This window comes from Gymnoscopelus microlampas (genome assembly GCF_963454915.1).
Source record: "Gymnoscopelus microlampas genome assembly, chromosome: 2".
NCBI lineage: Eukaryota > Metazoa > Chordata > Actinopteri > Myctophiformes > Myctophidae > Gymnoscopelus > Gymnoscopelus microlampas.
In genome coordinates this window covers 43,292,227-43,315,732 of record NC_139939.1, presented here as the reverse complement: position 1 = coordinate 43,315,732, position 23,506 = coordinate 43,292,227, and the positions used below count along the sequence as shown (strand labels likewise).

Genomic DNA, 23,506 nt, shown 5'->3' with positions numbered 1-23,506 from the left:
GTAAAAGTGGAATCGAAAATAACAGTGCGTCCTCCGTGCGCTAGCCTAACTTGGTTAATAATGCGCTTGTATGAGGTTACCAAACACACTGTTTTTAGCCAAACACAGTACTGTCCGCTATTAATTACTTACTTATCGACGCAAGTCACGTTATTATGCTTTTTCATGGCCTTGTAAAGACGATCACTTCCGCATTTTCTTCTTCGGTGGTATAAACTATGACACGGTTGCCAGATTTTCGAGAGAGTAATAAGCAACCAGGTCAATGAAAACAAGCCCAAAGATGTAAGTGGCAATATGAGCACTATAAACCTATATGCATCGGCTTTTTGAAAATAGACGATTTGGAAATAGCCGATCTACAAGCTCACAACAAAATAATAAAAACAAATAAAAAGCAACTAGCAATATTTGCAAGCAACTTCACAGAGAACGAGGTCGCTTATAATTACTATACATGGCAACACTAGTTACAAACAAAACATGTGTCATGAAATAGCAGATCTACAAGCTCACAACGCGTCACCGCCTTGTGAGCTTGTAGATCTGCTATTTTGTATTTTGATTGAATACTGTATTTACAAAAGTATTTGTAGCTATGATTCCCTGCTTTCATATGACATGAAATAACAAAAATGAAAAAAGCCTAGATGACTTATCTGTTGTCGTGGTGGGTTAGATAGATAGATAGATAGATAGATAGATAGATAGATTGATAGATAGATACACACATGCATTTTAAAAAAAAATCTCAATAGCACAATACCTCCCTACAGCAAACCACATCCCATCTTCACTTTTAAAGACCCACCCACACAACAGCATTACTTCAATTCACGTCTACACAAAGTAGCTTCAATGATGTACATGTTAATGCTTAATACCTTTTCATGCCACCTCATGCATTGTTTTTCTCCTCTGAATGTACATAGCCATGGCAGGATATGGCCTTCGACATAAGGTCTTACAGTGGCCTTCATGTAACATCACTGGTAATTAGAGTCCGACCGATAGGGATTTTTGTGACCGATACCGATAACCGATTTTAGAGAGGTTTGGATTATATCGGTCACCGATAACCGATATGCAACCGATATTGTGAATTTTATTAGCTGGAATGAAAATAGGCCTTTTCTGTTTTGTTTTTTTTACATTTACTCAAGTACTGTACTTAGGAAAATTTTAAGTAAAATTTTGAGGTATTTTTTTTTACTATTATTATTATTAGTAGTAGTAGTAGTAGGCTAGTAGTAGTAGTAGTAGTAGTAGTAGTAGTAGTAGTAAAGTATTGGAAAGTATTTCCAATTTTCAACACTTTTACTTCTACTCCATCTCAGAGGCAAATATTATACTTTTACTCCACTACAATTATTTGAAAACTTTAGTTACTAGTTACTTTGTAGATTAAGCTCTAGAATATTATAAACAACACACACATTAACCACTTCAGCCCTACACATATCTGCCATTTGAAAATAGCAGATTTACAAGCTTGTAGATCTGCTATTTTCCAAAGATTTTTATACATTTGAAATCTTGTTGAACAGGACATCGTGACAGTCGACCGTCGTGTATCCATGGCTATTACTCCCTCTAACATTTCCCATGTTTTTAGCAGTGGTGGAAAAAGTACTCAAATGCTTTACTTAAGTAAAAGTACCAATACTGCATTATAGAAATACTCTTGTTACAAGTAAAAGTCCAGAATTCAAAATTTACTTGAGTAAAAGTACAAAAGTATTGGCATCAAAATGTACTTAAAGTACCAAAAGTAAAAGTACTAAATATTTGAAAATAGCAGATCGAGCTTGTAGATCGGCTAGGTATAAAATAGGGTTAAAGTGGTTAATGTATGTTTCATTATATCATAATTTATATCTGAAAAGTAACTAGTAACTAAAGTTTTCAAATAAATGTAGTGGAGTAAAAGTACAATAGTTGCCTCTGAGATGTAGTGGAGTAGTAGTAAAAGTATTGGAAATTGGAAATACTCAAGTAAAGTACCGATACCTCAAAATTGTACTTAAGTACAGTACTTGAGTAAATGTACTTAGTTACTTTCCACCACTGTTTTTTAGTGTATTGAAATAATGTCATGCATATTTGTCCAGTGCATAGCCTACTGCAGGCCTTGTTGACTAGATTTAGGAGAGATTTTTAAGCTCTTGCTCCTGAAATGATCGATTATTTTTAAGGGGAAACGCCATCATTTAACATGCAAGTCAATGGGTGAGAAGGAGATTGCCAGGCACAAATGGTAGTGTAGGTAATTAATGTATTTGTGCAAGATGACCCTGCTACTGTATGTAAAATGTGTATATTACTCGTTCATCATGGTTCATGTTCAAATAGCTCAATCCAAAATATAATGCTGTAGGCCTAAGTGTTAAGGTTGTTACACACCAGGGCGATTTTTTCGTGCGAATAATGCGTTTTTTTTTAAACCTTATAAAGTCAATGGCTCCGTACATGGAGCGAAAAAGCGAAAAAGCGAAGCGAAAAAGCGTCTTTTAATTTGCGTATATTCGCTATTTCGCTATTTTCGCCGGTGTTTAAGGACTTTAAGGCTGTATTTACGCACCTGCTTAATTGTAATTAATGCTTCAACATAATTATGACCGGTATTTTTTATCAGATGTCTGATAAATTTGATTCATTCCGGACATTGGGACCAGCAGGTTACAATCCTATATCGCAACCCCTGGTATACCACATTGCTTAGCAGAGTTCAGTGATGCAAATGCATGTCAAGTTGATCAACAGATTGTATTATTCCCCAATGCAATAACAGTACTGAAATGAAGGCTATAAGGGCAATAATGGGAGCCCTTTTTTTTTAAAGTAACTTCAAAGTTACTTTTCACAGTAACGCATTACTTTTTGGTGTAAGTAACTAGTAAAGTAACTGAGTTACTTTTAAATGAAGTAACTAGTAATGGCATTGGTAACTGGTCACTGGTTTTCAGTAACTAGCACAACACTAGCACAACACTACAACGGTGTCTAACCGAGAGTTATACTTCTCCAGTACAACGGTGTCTAACCGAGAGTTATACTTCTCCAGTACAACGGTGTCTAACCGAGAGTTATACTTCTCCAGTACAACGGTGTCTAACCGAGAGTCCATGCAGATCACAGTTGACAAATATTATATATTATCAGAGCTATTATTAATGTTATCGGTTTTATCGGGATGACGTCATAATTCCTGATATCGAACCGATAATTATCGGGCCGATACTTATCGTGCACTAATAATTTTATCGCGAATTATTTTTATATTTTTCTCTGTTGTTGGTGACAACTCTAGTGCGTCCCATGGACGCCATGACGGTGTCATGAATGCGTCCTTTCACAATATTGTGCGTCAGCGACGCAGGACGCAGGCCTATGAGCATCTCTGCTCAGTGCGGCTGCAGAGTTCATGTGCAACATCTTGCATGCATGGCTGTGGCTTTACAGTTTTCCTTCGCCGTGTCTGTAGGTCACCCCCAGGGACCCCCAAGGGTCTCCAGGGACCCCTAAGGGGGGGGGGGGGGGGGGACGCGGACCTCCTTTTTTTTTTTTTTTTTTCATCCCATGCTTTTGGACCCCCAAAACTATTTTCTTTTTGGGGGGGGGGGGGGGGGGGGCTGCGCCGTCCATCATGACATCTATGTCATTCTTTCTTGTTATAGTATGTGTAACAAGTGGCAACAGGACATTGGTGGAAGGAGTAGTGTGGGTCACAGACACAGTCAGGACGGAATTGAAGTTCCCCACTACTGGACAATGGCCTTCAAACTTCAAACACAAATAATACCGGCACCCATGGAGCTACTGTCTAACTGGGCCGTACCGCTATTTGGCTTACCGGTCTGTTAGAAAGTCTTTAGTCTCGCTGTCTCTCCAGACAGCTCTTCTCTCTCCAGTTGCCAACCACACTCGAGGGCACAGCTCCACTCAGCTTTTAAGGAGATGGCCTAATGGAAGGCAGCTGAGTAGGTGTGGAGCTGTCCATGGTAGCCAATGAGCTGGAATGCAGCCTTCAACCACCAGCCCCCCTCAGGCCCACACCCCTCAACCTCTCACAATAGTTTGTTGTTTACTTTTGATGCGGTAATGGTCTTTTTCTTTTCTTTCTTTTTGAGGTATTCAAAAGGTCTTAAAAGTCCCTCAATTGTCACTTCACTGTCATCTGGGACCCTGATGGATGCCCTGAGGTATATTCAATATCTATACTGTATGCATATGCTGTCTCAGACTGTGCTATTCTGTCTCATTTCTAATCATTATTGAGCACACAGCCACACACCTTACCTTATGTATATTTGATAGTGTTGCTCTATTACCTAACTTTTTTTGTGCTGGGAGCTCGTACGGGACATAATTTCACTCACTCCTTTACACCTATGATGTGGCTATGTATGATGTGGCAATAAACTTGAAGTTGAAGTGCACTTTCAAAACCACATCTTTCTTAATTGTCTCCGCCAGGCCGAAAGGCATGGCGAGAGAGTATGTTTTCCACTCCGTCCGTCCGTCCGTGTGTCCGTGTGTCCGTGTGTGTGGGTGTCTGTCCGTCTGTGACCAGCTAATCTCCGGCACCGTTGTCTTGATCGCAGCGAAACTGTGCACACACACTCCCTGGATGCCAATTCAGAACATTTACCCCATTTTTTTCTCATGGGCCTTTTATAGCGCCACCAGGAGGCCGATTTGTGCAAAACATATTTTTTGACAGTACTCCTACAGATTTTGTCCAAAGATCACCCAAATCGGTACACAGTATCTCTATAGTCATTAAACGAAACTGCTCTTTCAGATTTCTCATATTCCATCCTGATTGGCTAAAAATGTCTGCCAAAGTTTGCAGGAGTGCTCCGTTTTGAACAAAATTCCTCAAATCATGAACACAGCATGCAATTTCCTGAAATTTTGCACGCTCATTCCCATTAGGCCGAGGAAGAACTACCATTTGAACATTTTCAAATCAGCCTCATGGTGGCGCTATAACAGGCCGATTCGTGTTTTTACCTATAATTGCACCGATCTGTGTAAAACTTTGTATGCACACTCCCTAGAGGTCAAGGAAAAACCTTTGCCCTGCATTTTTCACATCTGCCTTTTATAGCGCCACCAGGAGGCCGACTTATGTAAAACACATTATTTTATACTACTCCTTCCAATTTTATCCAAATTTCACGCAAATCAGTACACATGATCTCTATAGTCATGTGATCACAACGGATGTGTTTGATTTTTCATATTCCATACTGATTGGCTAAGATTGACATCTAAAGTTTGCATTATTGCCTTGTTTTGAACAAAATTCTGCAAATCATGAACGCGTCCAATTGCGCTCAAACTCTGCACGCACATTCACACTATGTTGAGGAACAAATGCCACCCTTTTAACATTGGCCTGTTATAGCGCCACCAGCAGGTCTAATTTAGCAAAACCAATGTTTTTAACAAAATGCCTCAAATCATGAATGCAGTCAGGGTCCAATTGTCGTGCAAGGCCTAAGAACAAATGGCACCCTTTTCACATTGGCCTATTATAGCGCCACCAGGAGGCCACAATAGCTTACCTGACCTGGCGGAGACCTGTGCTCCGAGGAGCACTTTTTCTAGTTTTTTTTTTTTTCTTGCTGCTGTAACTGGAACAAGAAACACAGCCTGAATGTAAAAGTAAAATGTCTGTGAACACCTCTGTGCTTTCCTTGTCCCAGGACGGCTCATATTAAAGGCAAAATGCAATATGTTTTTCTGGACACTTTTGTAATTTAACGGAGCAAATTGTGACTTTCAATCACTTTGATTATTATTTGGCAGAAGTAAGTACAATTTGTGTCCTTGCTGACAGAACTAGTGATCAAATTGATGTTCCCTGCACAGTCAATGCTGATGAAAATGCTTTTTTATTTCTAATATTAATATTGTGTATAGTCTTTCATATTCATATAGCATATTACGTAGTCTCATTCATATGTACTTCCTAATTTATCATCCATTGTATAGTGTCCCATGATCTACAAACACACAACGTGTCACGATGTGCTGGGTTGTGAGCTTAGAGATCTGCTATTTTCTTTATGGGACACCGAGAACGTATACATGCGGCTTTAAAGTGATGAGGTGGGGAAGAAAATGACTCACTTTGATGTAAGGACAACAAACTGCAATGTGTGGAAGTCATGATTAGGGAATAAAGACCAGACACACACAAATACAATTACATACAGACACACGCACATACACACGCACACACGCCATTGGTGCCTGTGTGGTATATTGGCCCTTATATGCTTATATTTTATACAACAGTATGCAAGTAAAAACCATATATAAATGATAGAAGTTATTTTAAGTTATTTTACTACAGTCACAGACAGACACAGTCTAACCGTCTGCACTTCTGGGCTATTCGATGTTAATGCTGACCTGTTGTTCAAGAGGAAGCCTGCTGCCAGGTGTGAACGGCAATTTATATTCTTTTGATAACCTGAGAGGCAACTGGCCTGGCCTTTGTCTCCTCTTCCTGGACATACCTTGACCGCAGGATGGCAATGATCAAAGAAGTTGGTCAGCTGGTGGGGGGATTCTCTGACACCCCACCCGCCTTAATGTGAGCTACAGTGCATAAAAGTTGACTGAAATGTGATGTTAGACTAGTACTGACCAGCCGTTAGGCTGTGAGGGAGCTCAGGGGCTCCTTGCCCCTGGAAGCTATGATGTTGGTTGCTATTATGGAATAAATGAATGAACATGGAACCTGGTCCTGACGTCTTCTCTTCCTCTACTTTAATATCTCAAACCAGCCGGGTAACCTGTTGTTTACTGCCTCAAATACACGACACCTGAATTAACGATTTGTCACGCTAATTATTTAAATATTTTTCACACACACACACACACACACACACACACACACACACACACACACACACACACACACACACACACACACACACACACAGACTGCATCTCGTATGGTTTCAGCGACGGAACTTTGCAGCATAATCCCACCCCATTAGAGTAATCTCACCCCATTGGTGAGTAGTTCCACGACCTGACAGTGTCTCCTCCCCAAAATCAATGCTGTCCCACACCAGTATTGTAGGTGTAAATAACACAGTGATTAAATACATGTAAGTTGTTTTTTACAGGTTTGTTTTGCCATAATTACAAAATACATACTTGTGGTGTTTATGTATGTACTGTATGTATCATATTAACCATGAGAAGGTAAATAGATGTTTATTAAAAATCATGCAGAAAACTAGCAGCATCTTCTAGCAAGACCTCAGCCTTTTTTGTCTCTCTGTCTGCCCATCCCCTGCCCAAAAAAGACCACTACATTACAGAGTCAACTGCTAGAAGGGTGTTGCCATAAAGCCAGGAATTCACTCAGAAGTGTCAAAATATTTGATCTGAACAAAAGAACCAACACCTATGTCCACCCCCCCCCCCCCCCCCTTGATCCTTCTGCCGTTTGCCAAAGCAGAAAGCACAATACAACAATACAGAAATACAATCAAAACAAAAAATATGTACATTTGAAAGTCAGAATCTTCAATAGATCAATTGCTATGTACCAAGATCACTGGGTGCAGGTATAGATGGGCGAAAATACATTGAAAAGTATTTTGATACAAAATACAAATACTGGGTCAAACAATGTATCAAAATACAAAATATAAATACAGGTCAGAGAAATGTATTTGTGATACAAATACGTATTTTGTATTTTGAAAATACAAAATACGTATTTTTGTATTTTGAAAATACAAAATACGTATTTTTGTATTTTGAAAATACAAAATACGTATTTTGTATCTCAAATACACAAAATACATTTCTTACAAAATTATGAAATGGTTATTTAATATATTGATTGCCAAATATTAAATCAATTGCCTGTCAGAATTTCTAAGAATAAATTGACCATACAAGCAGAGTGTTTTTGATGGTGTTTGGCTTAGGAGCATGCAGCCTAAATGTTTACCACTGAGTGTGAGAGTGCATGCCAGAGTTACCGTTATCATCAAAAACTAGACAATAACTATGGCATGAGACTGAATGCACAGCTGCCTCTACATCTGTACTTCAAAGCCTGAAAAACCGCTCTGCCAGCCTAATAATATTAATAATGATTAGGAGAAATTCTAAGCAAATCAAAGTGCTATAACTGTATCAAACATCCACCACCACCAAATTACATTGAAAAAAGTGGCAATTATCTTTGAACTTCATGCTTTATATACATAGCATCACAAATACTATTAGGCTTGTCTGATCATGTATGTGTTATGCAGTAATTTACAAAAGTAAACTATCTTTAATGCATAAGGAAACCAAACCTTGTGGCTGTGTTTGTCATATCCATGTACATGGTGAATAAACAAAGCTGCACTGCACAGATGCCACAACTTGAACTTTATTTAGTAGATTATTTAGTTTACATCAAGTCAAAAACTGAAACTGACTCCACTATGCTGGCTTCAGTGGCTTGTGTGGGTCAGGTTTGTAAAAAATAAATAATGAAATTGGCATGGACATTTATACCAGAAACACATAGGGCCTAGCCCTAAATGTGTAGCCTACTAGTGGACAAACATATGTATTTCCGTACTCATTAAATGTCTTACATATTGTGAAAAAAAGGTTTGAGTACTATCCGTGCTTTCTTCACACATTACACAAAAACAAAATTATGTTTTTTTTGTTAAAACAATTCTGTATGTTTCGGGGCATTCGGGTGGTGCCAGGGTAAGGTTCCTGCCAACACCGTTGGAGGTCATTTATGCCAGGATGAGCGGTCGGGAGGCGGAGATTATGTTTTCGCCCCTGTCCATCCGCCTGTACATCTGTCTTATATTTAAAAAATAGTTTTTTTTATGAGTTTACATTTACTGGCAAATTATGTGTGGTTTTCTGAGAGCCTACTAGCCTACTGGCTTCTTTTGCTGCGGCTTGCAATAAACACAGATACCAAGGCCTGAGCTGTGTGCACAGTGGCCTACTTTGCCTCTCATTTGTGGTTCAATTTGAGGGTAAGCCAATCAGAGGCGGAGTAAAAGGGACATCACACAGTATTTTATGTATTTCAAATACAGAAATACTACATTTGAAAGTATTTCATTTTTTCCATCCCAGCCAAATACAAATTACAAAATACAAAAAAGTATTTCAAATACGTATTTCAAATACATCTATTTCAAATACTGCCCATAAAATAAAATAAAGTATTTTATGTATTTCAAATACAGAAAATACTATTTGAAAAATATTTGAAAGTATTTTGATACAAATTACATTTCATTTTTTCCATCCCGGCCAAATACAAATTACAAAATACAAAAAAGTATTTCAAATACATGTATTTCAAATACTGCCCATCTCAACTTGTGTTCCGTTTGATATCCTTCTCCTATCACAGCAACTCACGAATCTTGCTGCTGTGTTTGCACATTGTTGTTCTTCGCCAAGCAGATATGGGAGTTTTTTTTATCATTGGTCATGTTTTCAAAATCTCCGTACGTGGTTGTAATCTGTGGGAAGTATGTGTCTCTGATGTCTTGGTACAATGGACAGACGGTTAGGAAGTGTAGCTCGGTTTCCACTTCATTTTGTGTGCAGTGGGTGCATAGTCTGTCTTCTCTCGGGATAAAGGTCTGCCTGTGACGACCTTTCTCGATCGCAAGACTGTGCTCACTGAGTCTGTACCTAGTTAAGATTTTTCTTACATTTTTCTTCTAATGTATTTTTGTCAATAGAACGCCGGTAGCATGTTGTGTGAAACCCAGCGTCCTCAGGAAGCTGTCAAAACCCATATCCATCCACACAATGTTTATACGATTATAAGAAACTTTCTTACTCTCACCCTGCAGACGGAGCCACTGTTTGACGCAGGTTCTGTAGGTATCCCATCTTGTCTGTGTAAATTCTGAACCTCTTCTTTCTGGACAGATATGAGATTAATATAGCATTGTTTCGATTATTTTTTGCGCACTTTGGAAGCATATTTTCTATGTTCTGCTTTGTTTTCATCGGACCATGAGCGTCGCCATATTGGTTTGTTGCGGCCATCCTATTGGTCTAACGGAAGCATGTGACCAAAATCCCCACCACCCCAATTGAAAATATTAATATGTGTAGTAAAAAATAGTGCCGACTTTAAACACTGATTATAAAAAGATGCTGGATAACACGTGGAGAACTTTTTGTTTTTTTACTTACTACCTATAGATCTTTTGCAAAAAATATTTTAATTAATTATTTGATTATTTAGTGCCCCTGGTATGGGAATGAAACTGAACGAAAAGGGACCTGTCCAGACGGCCAAGCTCCTCAGCTCTTAACATTTAGTTTCTCCGGTCAGTGTACACAGCTGAGGCCACCTTTCATATCGCCTCATGTTGGCAATGATAATCCTGTCCAAATCTTACAATGAATGGCTCTATCATCTGTTATATGACATTCTTGATGCTTATTCAGAAAGACATTATAATGGAATGATGACAGCCATGGAATAAGATACATGCCTCTGTTTTAGACTATTAATAATTCTATGAGCAGCAGTAGGGGGCTTTAACTGGCTTGAATGTAATGTCCCCTTTATATGCGTGCATGCGTGCGTGCGTGTGTTTACAGTGTTTACAGTTAATTTGTCTGGTTACAGTAAGTAAAGAAATTACCTTTAGGCAATTAGCAATCTTATCCAGAGCAACTTCAAAAGGTGCAGAGAACATTTGTCAAACAACAACAGAGCAGGTGGCTATGGGAATAATATTTTGCTGCGCATGTGAGAATAGCAATAATGCTATACCTCTAGAGATCAAGTAAAACGTAACATACAGGCCTGTCAATATAAAAGCCAGGATGATATTGGATAAAGGGCTATTGCCAGGAATTCTGGGCCATAAAAACATACTGTATGATGTATCTTCAGGCTCAATGATTAACACTTTAGCCTCATCTGTTTAGCTCTTTAGCCATAATAACTGTACTTTACTCTTTTCACTCTTTCTCATCTGTCTCTTCCTGGTCTTTCCTTTCCCACCTCGAGGTTTCTCTGGGGATCTGCAACACTTTAATCTTTCACTTTCATCTCTCTTTCTCATATCGTGATCCTATTTCTCTGATTCTTTCGCTCTAACCTCAGCTACCGCTTGCAAATGAAACTTCGATGCTTTTTGTTAGTTACTGAAAGAGTGTATTAAAGTAATCCATTCTTTCTTCCAGTCCTATACACACTTTGTCCTTGTCGCTCAAGGTCTCTCTTAGCTGCCTCAGCAGCCATCATGTATCTCTCATTTACTTGGCTCTGGCCATATAGCTGTTGCTCACAGGTCTTTCTTTATCACCATGAGTTACGGGCCCGGCGCCACGGGGGCCCCTGAGGGGGCCTGGCACCCTCAGTTTCAAAGTGTGCCCCCTCAGTTTATGTTTTAATTTTTTTTTTATAATAAATGTTTTGATAAAAAAACGACCACAATCCGCCCAATAACCGCACATTTTCGAAGATTGGGGACACATGCGCGCGTGTGCATGTCTCGCCACTGGTGTGCACCCTCACAATTTTCAACTGCACCCTTAGTCATTTCATCCTGGCGCCGGGCCTGATGAGTTATTTCCTCCATGAATTCTCAATAAATGTGTCCTTTTTGGGTCTCACCGGTGACTCTGCAGCCATGTGGCTCTTGCAGCCTTCCTGTCTAAATGTTCCTTTTCTTTCATCCACATTCAACCTTTCTCTTCCAGCTGGCTTCTTTGAAAATTCTCTCTCTCTCTCTCTCTCTTGTTCCTTTTTTATTATTATAGGGTTTATTATTCAGGGCATGGAACGCCCGAACCCTTGCGGTGTGCCAGTGCATGCCATGGAACACCCATTGAGCTACACAGAAAAGGAATTGTCAACCGTGGCAGCGCGAGTGCTATGGTCTACCCATGTAGTTACTTTAATGGCCTCCAAATCAATTGCTGAGCTGAGTGGGTGTCAGGGGAGCAGGGCAGCATGGGCCCTTGTTTGTCAGATTCTGTTCCTCATGGGAAAGTTGATGAGCAAATGTGAGTGTTGGTAGGAAACACCAAAGGGTGGTCGCAGCAGTGCTGAGCATTGCTCGGCCTGGCTCACTCTTTTAATCTTGGTTCTACATGTGATGCCCATTATTTATTTGTGTGTGTGTGTGTGTGTGTGTGTGTGTGTGTGTGTGTGTGTGTGTGTGTGTGTGTGTGTGTGTGTGTGTGTGTGTGTGTGTGTGTGTGTGTGTGTGTGTGTGTGTGTGTGTGTGTGTGTGTGTGTGTGTGTGTGTGGGGGTGGATGGGTGTGTGTGTGTCTAAGTCTAAATGTATGGCTCTTAGCCCATCATTAAGCCAGAAGCACGGTCTAGAGCTCACTAATGAGGCTCTCTGTCACATCAGAACACAACAAATCTGCCCCAAAACCAGTTAGCCGGATGGTACAGTAGCGTCAGACACAAGGCACAAGCTTGAAGCGCTTGTCTGAAGACTTGCCAGCCTGTACATGAGTGTGTAGATATGGGGAACTTTCCGGGGCATTTTGCTAGTCCTCACTAGTGCATTTGGCTAAGATTAGACTGCAGTAAGAGTTAAAGAAGTAAAAGGTTCCATTTGCACTGTTTGGTGAAATTAAAGGGCCACCGATTTTGAACCCAAATACGCTTTTTATGACATAAGTAAATATGGTTAACTGAATCCAATGCTTTGGACAATGGTCAGCAATAATGACAAGCATACAGTCAGACAATGGGGTGTGTGTGTGTGTGTGTGTGTGTGTGTGTGTGTGTGTGTGTGTGTGTGTGTGTGTGTGTGTGTGTGTGTGTGTGTGTGTGTGTGTGTGTGTGTGTGTGTGTGTGTGTGTGTGTGTGTGTGTGTGTGTGTGTGTGCGTGCGTGCGTGCGTGTGTGCGTGCGTGCGTCCTCAAATCACAGCCAGTGATCTGCTGTGATTTGCAGTAAAGCATTTATCACAAAGGCACAACAGGTGCTAGACGTCGGGACAACAGGATTTATATGCATGTCTAAAGTGAAGCTAGTGAGGGGAAGTTAAGGTCAATTGTGGAACTAATTGAGTTCACAGTCAGCTTGTGTCTGCCTGTCTGCATCAACAAAAGGGTGCATGATTTAACAGGTGGTGTTGTTGACAACTCTCAGGACTTGAATCAACACAAGGTTATTTAACAGAGGTCAGGGAATGATAATAAGATGTCTTAATGTATTAATTTGCAAAAAAATCACCAGCCATTTTAATAATTACACTTATGCAATGATAAAGGTCAGATAGATCGAAGGCTCAAAGTAAAGTGACACTGCATAAATCTAGTGGGGGCGGGGGGGGGGGGGGGGGGGGGGGTGACATTCGGCATTATCTAATAATTACTGTTTCAGGGTAGAGTTGGTTGGTGCAAAGGGGGTTGGCAGTGTAGACACAAATTTCCAGACTAGTGGCTTGGGGTTAATGTCCTTCTGAAAGTGAAAAGAGATACTGTAGTTGTAAAATCACATACAATTATTATTTAAAAATCCAGTAGCTGAGGGTCAATTGCAGCCATGACCTCAGCCAACATCGCCAAAAGGCCACTAATAATGTTACTCTGGTTGACGCTTCTCCTTCGGTCTGGCTGAACCTCTTCATTGCCGTGTGCATATAGGCTTAATTCATGCACAGATAATGAATCATGAATATGAAAATTAACACTCAATCGTGTTGAATAATTCATGTAGCAGACAATGGTATGCATTTGTGTACATATAGTATGTGCATGTGTTCATGAGGCCTCTATGTTATCGATTCAATCAATATAAATACATATTTTATTCATATTATCTCAAGAAACCAATAAGCAAATATATTTGCAGGGGTACTTGTTCAATGGCATTTGATTATGCCTGCATATGCTGGTACACTAGCATCCCAAAGATCCTTAAAAAGAAGCTGCAGACCTTGCAAAATAACATTTATTCCACCCCAGAACACATCTTCTCCCTGCCCACCCGCCCCCTCCCCCCAAAAAAACTAACAAACAAAAAACTAAACACATGGCACTCAATTTACACACTCATTTGCACTCAAAAGACTGCAGTGGCTCCCGAGCTTTGTTGTGTATTTATCTACGGATATAAATAAATCATCATGTACTGTATATGCATTTTTGTCAATAAAACAGCAATCAATCAATCAATCGAACAAACAAACAAACAAACACTCACACATCTTTGCACACTTTAAAAGAGAAATAATTAGGTTTAAGGAGTGTAATATCACAGGCAAGTGCTGTGTCTATTTCCCTCTCTCTTAAGTTCCTTTTCACAAAAAAGCACACAATTCTAAAGCCCCGTCCTCTTCCCTGTGTTGGTACTTTATGAGGTAGAGGGTCAGTCCAATGTACATAATAGTAACTCGTTTCAGTCCAAATGATATAGGAGAGGACCAGTGGAGGTCAACCGCTCTCTGATGTGGGTTGTTAATCAAATGGATATAGCTCTTCGAGGTTCATGGTTCAAGTTGTTATTGAATCACACAGACATGGTTATAGGTTTACATGCCTGTGAGATCCATTATTCCCATATCTACATCTGTCTCAGTCCACAGCACAATAAACACAATGAAATAAAAAGGCAATAGAAACATAGATACAGTAGTAGCACTGATATAATGATGATAAAGTATAGAATGTAGTAGCGATAAAATATGACTAAATCAGATGAATAGCAATGCTAGTAATAAATAGTACTCTACTAAACTACATAAACAAGCTAAAACAGTGCACTTAATCAGTGGTGGAAAGTTACTAAGTACTGTACATGTACTCAAGTACTGTACTTAAGTACAATTTTGAGGTATTTTTTACTTACAGTAGGTATTTTTATTTACTTTTTAGTATTTCCAATTTCCAATACTTTCACTTCTACTCCACCACATCTCAGAGGCAAATATTGTACTTCTTACTCAATTATTTGAAATCTTGAGTTACTGGTTACTTTGTAGATTTGGATTATTAGAAAACATGCATTAACCACTTCAGCCCTATATATTCTTTGGCTATATGAAAATAGCGGATCTACAAGCTCACAATGTGTCGCACGCGAGCTTGTAGATCTGCTATTTTCAAAAGATTTTTATACATTTTGAAATGGGACATTCTGCGTAATGAGTACTTTTACTTTTTGTACTTTAAGTACGTTTTGATGCCAATACTTTTGTACTTTTACTCAAGTTCATTCTGTCACATATTCATATTTGAACATTGTGGAATTGATACTTTTACCTAAGTAAAACATCTCAATACTTCTTCCAACACTGCACATCATACTTGAAAGTGCAGTGAAAATTGTAAATTGTAAAAATGTTGTGGTATAGTGGCAAGGCAAACTGACAAAAGTGAGTGGGCTTGTAAGGGAAGGAGTGGAAGGGAACAGTTTAGTTCATGATGGAGCTTCTGGGTAAAAGCTGTCCTTGAGGTGGTTGATCTTCGCTGCCATGCTGACATATAGCCAGGCTTCCTCTTGGACTGCTGCTATGAGCAAGCTATGGCTCGGGTGACTGGGGTTTAGCAATGAACTTGTTGGACCTCACCGAGTACAGGTCCCTCAGGTTAGGTTATATCGTCTGTGACCACATCCCTCTCTGCAGCCTCTGCTGGTCACGCGTGAGTGCCCACCTCCTGTACTGCCTGGGGTATGTGCCTGTCAAACGTGTCAGGATCTAGCTGCAGAGAGTGGTACTCACACACCCAAGGCTGTCAGATTGGAGAATGGAGGGCACTATGGTATTGAATTCTGAGCTGTGGTTAATCTATTAAGACCGGGAAAGCATCTGTGTCATTTTCAGATTTCTTTGGCTATTCAAAAATAGCAGATAACAAGCTCAAGCTATGAGCTTGTAGATCTGCTATTTTTTAGAAAAATCGTGAATTTTTGCAAATCTTTGAATATATATATTATTTTTAAAGCAAACTTTTTTTTACTCAAATCTTTGTTTCTGGGGGGTCCCTGGAACAAAATATTTTGGCGGCCAAATACATATCATGTTGGGTGGTCCTTGACATGAAAAAAGTTTGAGAACGACTGATATTATAGCAAAATATTTCTTTTAAAAAAAACTGTTAGGATTTAGAAGACATTTGTAGAATCCCCAGAAGCAAAGATTTGAGTTGAAATGTTCCCTTAAAAAAAGAATGTATATATAAAGATTTGCAAAAACGTTCTTGATTTTTCAAAAATAGCAGATCTACAAGCTCATAGCGTGGCACTCGGTGCTGCGCAATGAGCTTGTAGATATGCAATTCTTTTTGAATAGGCAAAGAAATTTAAAGTGACACAGATGCTTTCCCGGTCTTAATGGGTTAATAAACAGCTTTTTCACTACAGTAGTTTCCCTCCTTGGCATCCAAGTGCCTTGTGCATTATTACACCGATATCCGAATTGCAGGGGGCTGCAGGTCTATTATCATTGAGGCCTGTGATTTTAGCTTAGAGCAGAGCTACAGTTTCATGCGTGTCTAAAATAATAGGACAAAGAAAATGAATGCAAATTGTATTGCAATGTCTACAGTGCATATTGGGTAGAATTACAAGGTAGACAAACCAAAGCAAACACCTAAACTACCACTACTGTAAACACACCCATGATGGCTGTACCAACATACGAGCAAACTAATATTGTACATTGAAAAAGGATTTTTACTACAGAGCTCTTTCACATATCCAAAGGTTGGTTTCAAAACATGACATGTCGTTCCATCCTCTAAGCTCTGGCTTACTGCCATTAAAAAAATCTGCACAGTCTTCTTCTGTATTAGGATATTTTCCAAGGTTATTAGGCTCACCAGGGATCCAGTACCTGTAGAAATAGGAACATTCATTACAAGATCTTTACAAGGATGTTTTTCTCTAAAAATCCCATAATTTGTTTATGATGACCTCAAGTTATATTCCAGATATTAGATACAAATTAATTGTATAGTGAAATAGACAACATGTATAATTATCTTAGTGATAGTGTGGTTTCTATTTTACAATAACATTTAATACCATCTTTCAACAGGCATCGCCCTAGTTTAACACATTTTGTTCAAATATTTGTTGAAATGAAGAAGAATGCTAGTAAAGTCTTACGTTGGTGTAGTCAGTGGCGTTCCATCCACCCAAGTCCATGTTCTTTTTGTTCCTTCTTCCTTTCTCAAACCCAGCCACACCCACTGGTTTAAACGGATAACAAAGTCCTGGGCAGAAACGATGCTGGTTACTGAATTACAAACTGTACAATAGATACGATAGGTTACATCACACACACAACACATACCTGTTTTTCTTTGCTGTTTATGACCACCAGGTCTGATTGTCTGTCTCTACAGTGTTGTCTGCTCTCCTCCCAGGTTTTCTTCTTACTAGAGATGTAATAACAATCTCTGCCAAATGTCTGCCATCCAGGTAATTCTAACAAAAGAGGGGTAAAACAAGCCTGCTTTTTAATTTGCTCAGATTAATGACAAATGAACAACATAATATAACAATGAAGAAAAACAGTCATGTCTCACTGACCACAGAGCCTCCTCTTCAGGTCATCACGCTCTTCAGTTATGTTGTTATATCTGGACTGTATCTGTTCCTTATGTTCAGTCAGGTTATTATATCTGGACTGCAACTCTTCAAAACTGGTCTGGTCTGCAAGATGTAGAATCAACACACTTTACACACTTTTGATGAGCTTTACACACAACTTTGTTCTAATAGTCAATATTAGTGTGACAAGGAGACAAAGTGCCGTATTTTTGGGAAACAAGTGAACTGGTGTGAAGCTCAGTCAACAGCATGGTTGGGCATGGTGACCCATGTTAGTTTTTTTTCTGGGCTGGATAATGTTGGAGTATACCTGCGATAAAATGGCGAGGTGGGTTGGATTAGAATATTATCAGTGGGTTTGTTGCAGATGGATTCAATCATGAGTCAAATGATTGCTTTTCTTGACCTTTAAGAGCAGAGCACTGAGCTCAACTCAAGGATGTTCTGGTCAGGGGAAATGATCAGTACTAGAAAATAAACGTAATTTCTCTCAATTTCTCTTCAAACTGATGTCCTTGAGCATGAGGTGCAGAGTCTTCAAACAATCAATCTACAGCACCTCAAACAGACCGCCAAGAGCAGATGATGTGAAATTATATTGGGAGGAAATAATAATAATGAATACAGTGAATTGTCTGGTACTGGTCGTATGAGAAGTGTCTCTCGCTGTAAAGCTTAGTTCATAAGCCCAATTGGTATTCCAAATAAACAACATAGACACCAATGGATAGACATCCTAAATATCACTTCTGCGTTGGCCTCCTTGGTGGACGTTTGCCTAGAGTCCACATGGACATGGGGGTATGTTTTGGGTATACTGGGCTATGAAAGCAAAGTCTGTGGACTGTCCATTGGACTCTCCATCCGTGACTGTTTCCTGTCTTAAACACTTCTTCATATAATGTCTTTAGACCTGCAACTCCTGCAAACATGTAGGCTTGATTTAAATTTGTTCAGTGATGAACTAGCCTTTAATTAAAGCTTTTTAACATTAATGAAGAGTGCCGTGATAATTGCTTCCCCTTTGACCAGTTTTTATAGAGGCTCCCATCCTTTTATAACCAAAGAGCACCTTTCCATACTGTTTTTTTCTTTCACTGGTTTTTAGAACGCTGTTTTCTTGGATATGCTCTGCAGTGCTGGGTCCCCACAATCGCAGAAGGCACTATCCATGGGACCCCACCTCTTCATTGCGGTTGAGGGATGGCCACTGCTTTCAGGGCAGGTCCTGGCCACGGATTTCTATGGGATCATAACTTCCACTGGCCTCAATCTCAATTTGACCCTTAATTGGAAGTATCAGTTGGTTGGTGCTGTGTGGAGCAGCTCGTGGACTTGCGTGGCAATGGGGCTTGAGGCACAGCCATGCACGTGTCGTAGTGTCTCCATAAGAATCTTATGGAGGAGATGGGATTCACTGGTCTGTGCCTTTGAGAGAGGCCAGCATGCCTGCTTCTCGCCTGATGCTGGCTCGGTCAATACCAGCGAGGGCAGGCAACTTTTCTGGAGTGGCCAGGGACAGTATGTAAGGTGCTTTGGAGGCAATATCCAGCCTCTGGACTAGAGTTCTCAACGGGCCTGAAAATTAAGGCTCGGCCCTAACTGGGCCCGACTGGGCCGGCCCGAGGCTCGGCCCGAACCCGACTATTACCATCATGTTAGGCCCGAAAGCCCGAAAAAACCCGAGGGGGGAAAAAATAGGATTTCTTTTTTCTGTTCTGAATGTGTATTTATCTATTATTATTATTTAAAAAAAGTAATTAAAAATATATATATATAAATTAGTTTTTTCATGGAGCCCGAGGCTCGGCTCGGCCCGACCAATTAGCATACTTTTGAGGCCCGGCTCGGCCCGAAAATGTCGGTTCGGGTCGGGCCCGGTCGGGTTCGGGTAGAATTTGAGAACTCTACTCTGGACAACATAAGCACCTTAAGAAATGGTTCAATACGTTGAGCCAAACAGGACGTCTATCTGGATGCCCCTCCGCCAACTAATGTGCCCAGAGGTTCCAATCCACTGCTGATTTGCAGACAGCAAAACACCAGAAAACACCGGAAAAAAAGGGCCCTTTACCTCCAGAGATTGGAGGCAAGGCAAAGCCCAAAGTATTTCAATCAACATCCATCAACACTATTTCTGACTGAAATATAGCGTACATAATGTAAAGATACTATTTATAGAATGACACTCACAATGTATGACCAGGAAAGTGATAACAGCCAATAAGAGAAGACACAGAAGCCCCAGACACACTGCAGCAGCTCTGGAACCCTTCTTCTTTGACTCACCAGAGCCTGAAAAACATAAGACAAATCTTTTAGCTTAAAACACCGCCATGATGAAATGATGAAAGCATTTTCTGTTTCCCTTTTACTCCTATTTCTAATTATTTTCCTGGTGTCATATCCAGCAGATTGTTCTGGCATGCTGGGGAAACTGAATATGCAGCTATTTTACACCTCTCCTCCTCTCTGTTGTTTATTGAGGATGACAGTGGGGGAAATTATGATAACACAGATATGAAGGTTATATTGCAGTTGTCTTTGCACGGAGACGAGCGGAGAGGAGAGAGGGAGGGAGAAAGGGAGAGAAAAATAGATGCATTTATTTCAATTAGTTGTAGGCTACACTATTACACTATACTTCTATTTCTGAATTATCTTCAAATATCTCTCATCCTCTAAGACTGTTGTGAACCTATTGCATCCTGGCTTTCTTTATCTGGTTCTGCTCAATGGTCAGCAGTTAACAGTTATCCATAGAGCTCTGACTCATTATATTACTCATAACATTAGTGCGCGCACACACACACACACACACACACACACACACACACACACACACACACACACACACACACACACACACACACACACACACACACACACACACACACACACACACACACACACACACACACACACATACACACATACACACACGTAGCAGCCCTGTCTCTCACTCAGCTCCCCTCACTCTACTCACCTCTGCTCTACTTGACAATAGCTGCCAATGTAATAGTTTTTGGGTGTTAAAGGGATAGCTCACCCCCCCCAAAAATGTTTTTCCTATGGATTAGTCACCCCATGGAGACTTGAATTCATGGATATTTTTTTGTTTTTGTCACATTCCTAAGCCAATAATTTGATGACCAACGGACCGGTAGGCAGCGGTTCCGGTAGGAGACACAAAGGAGACTCTTTCTGTCTCCTACCGCTGCCAGTCATCAAATTGTTGGCTTAGGAATGCGACAAAAACAAAAAAATATCCATGAATTCAATTGTCCATGGGGGGAGAAATCGATAGACAAAAAGTCATTTTGGGGGTGAACTATCCCTTTAACTTGCTAAAGACACACAGACACATTGAAAATAGCCGATCTACAAGCTCACAATGCGTCTCATCAAGATTGTTTTGAGCTTGTAGACCTGCTATTTTCACTATTGTTGATTTTGTAATTTGTAAGTACTTTTCAATATTTACTTATTTTTCAATAGCATGTAGGGGAGACCGGGGACGAAAGTAACACTTTTTGTATTTGCCTTCATAATTCACAGACTACTTGAAATATCCTAGTCATCTTTTGCTATAAGAAACATATATATGTGCCCTAATTAATAATACAATTTTTAAGCTTTCACTAATAAGGACAAGACTAAAATATTAATTTGAATGCAATGAGTCATAGTGTTACGATTGCCCCCGGGACGGGCGCAGTTGTAACAGTGGTTGGGGGCAATTGTAACACTGTAAAAATAAGTCATATTAACACACTTTATCTCAAATAAAAGCACATCACTAAGTAATATGTATTTATTATAATTTAACATTTATACTTACAAATGTTTTATATACATAATTACAATTATTTTGTATTTTTATTCAAATTATTTATTTTTCAATTTTGTTTTTTCACATCTATGTCATTTTTTTTTAATTAAATGTATTTTTACTTTGAAATGTAGTGACATTTAGTGAAATATGTTCATTTACTAACATAAAAGTATGTAATCCCAGACACAAAATCTGCTTGCATTGAAAACACATTGTTACAATTGACCCCGGTCATTTTGTTACAATTGCCCCCGATGGGTCAACCATGATAAAATCCCATATTCTAGCTAGAAACACCTATACTAGCATAGGCTGCTGATGTTAATTTGTGACCAATAACATAGAGATACAATTAATCTAAGTTTAAATCAGCTGACATCTTATCTTTAGACAGCAGAAGGAAAATACCGTGCACTCAAAAATGTACGTTTACACCTCAAAATCAGTTTTTTGTTGAAAACTTCTGCTGAGATGGAATTATCATTCTATCCTTCCATAGGCAGAGAGAGGACCCTACTGAGCATGTGCACAAGAAGTCTCACCCCTCTAGCTTGTTCCTAATTAGAATTATTGAGTGTGTTACTTTTGTCCCCTGTTACTTTCGTCCCCGGTCTCCCCTACTCCAGGGCTATAACTCAAGTACACATTTGACAGAGCAACTTTCACTTAGTAGTGGAGTAATATTTGACCAGGAGTATCTTCCATTATGAAGAAAATATTAACAGCAGCACAAGTCAAGTGACCTTGCAAACACCACTATATGAATTACATACAGTACTGTACATGAAACAAACTAGTTGACAATTTGTCTTTTTTGATTAAACTATCCCATTAAGTTGGCCTTGCAAACATGATCATTTTGGCAGCATTCAGAATTCATGTCACTGTTTCTGAGATTTGCCAAGTGCCATTTCTTTACGCCGTAGGCCAAGTTTAAATAGTTTTTCAGAATTAGAGTATAGACACTTCTCCAGACACCACTACAACGCTGCTCCTGCATAACATCCATAGATGTGATAGTTAATTGCAGTGGTGGAAAGTAACTAAGTGCATGTACTCAAGTACTGTACTTAAGTACAATTTTGAGGATTTTTTACTTTACTGGAGTATTTAAAATGTTCTATACTTTTACGTTTACTCCACTACAATTATTTGAAAACTTTAATTACTAGTTACTTTGTAGATTTTGATTATTATTACAAAACATACATTCACCACTTCAAGTTCAGCTGTAAACTTTGGCTATTTGAAAATAGCCGATCTACAGCTTGTGGATCTGCTATTTTCAAAAGCCTTTTACACATTTTAGAGAGGACTAGAATGTCCTTTTACTTTTGGTACTTTTAAGTACATTCTGATGCCAATACTTTTGTACTTTTACTCGAGTAAATTTTGAATTCCGGACTTTTACTTGTAACAGAGTATTTCTACATGGCAGTATTGATACTTTTACTTAAGTAAACAATTTGGGTACTTTTTCCACCACTGGTAAATTGTTGCATTTATTTGTACCTCCGTGCTGATCTTGTGCTGTGTGGTTCTCTACAGCATCCCGCCGTGTCCCAGGGTCAAGGTCATCTGCGGTGACGTAGATGTCTACTATCATCTCCTTCCTCTCTCCCCTGTCTTCCTTCTCTCCTCTCTCCTCCGTATCCCGCTCCCTCTCTCCTCGGCCATATCTCACCTTCTTTGTCAGGTCTGGTCTGGCATACACGTCCTCACACATTCTAGTCGATCTTCAAACTAACACTCGTTGTGCAACTTGTTGGAGAACAGAAGTCACAAAAGAGGAAGTCTAATCCATGTAAAAGCCTATCAGCTGAACCTAACAAATTCACATTTTTGTGTGTGACGTGCATGTGATGGATGTATTGCCCTAAACCTAACCCTAATGACTTGTTGGAAAACATGAGTCACAAAAGAGGAAGATGAAGAATAACACTTTTGCGAAATCTACACACAAAGGTCAAAGGAAATGTGGCAAATGCCTATGCTTCCTCAAAGCCACCACAGAGAGACAGTTGTTTTTACTGTCTTGACCCTGTAATACCTGCTCACCAACAGAGCACAGTATTTAGTTATTTGGATTGCATCTCACCATA

The 23,506-nt window shown here is 39.6% G+C and overlaps 1 protein-coding gene across 1 annotated transcript; it reads right to left on the bottom strand.

Annotated features, from left to right (window-relative positions):
* Window positions 1-16,689: 16,689 nt before the first annotated feature.
* Window positions 16,690-23,130, bottom strand: LOC311055342 (uncharacterized protein; the record flags this gene model as incomplete). Its single annotated transcript, XM_084071494.1, has 6 exons — window positions 16,690-16,847; window positions 17,123-17,229; window positions 17,310-17,443; window positions 17,549-17,671; window positions 19,763-19,864; window positions 22,917-23,130. The coding sequence occupies 6 exons, from the start codon at window positions 23,128-23,130 to the stop codon at window positions 16,691-16,693; spliced, it is 837 nt and encodes a 278-aa protein (XP_083927620.1). The 3' UTR covers window position 16,690.
* Window positions 23,131-23,506: the final 376 nt, after the last annotated feature.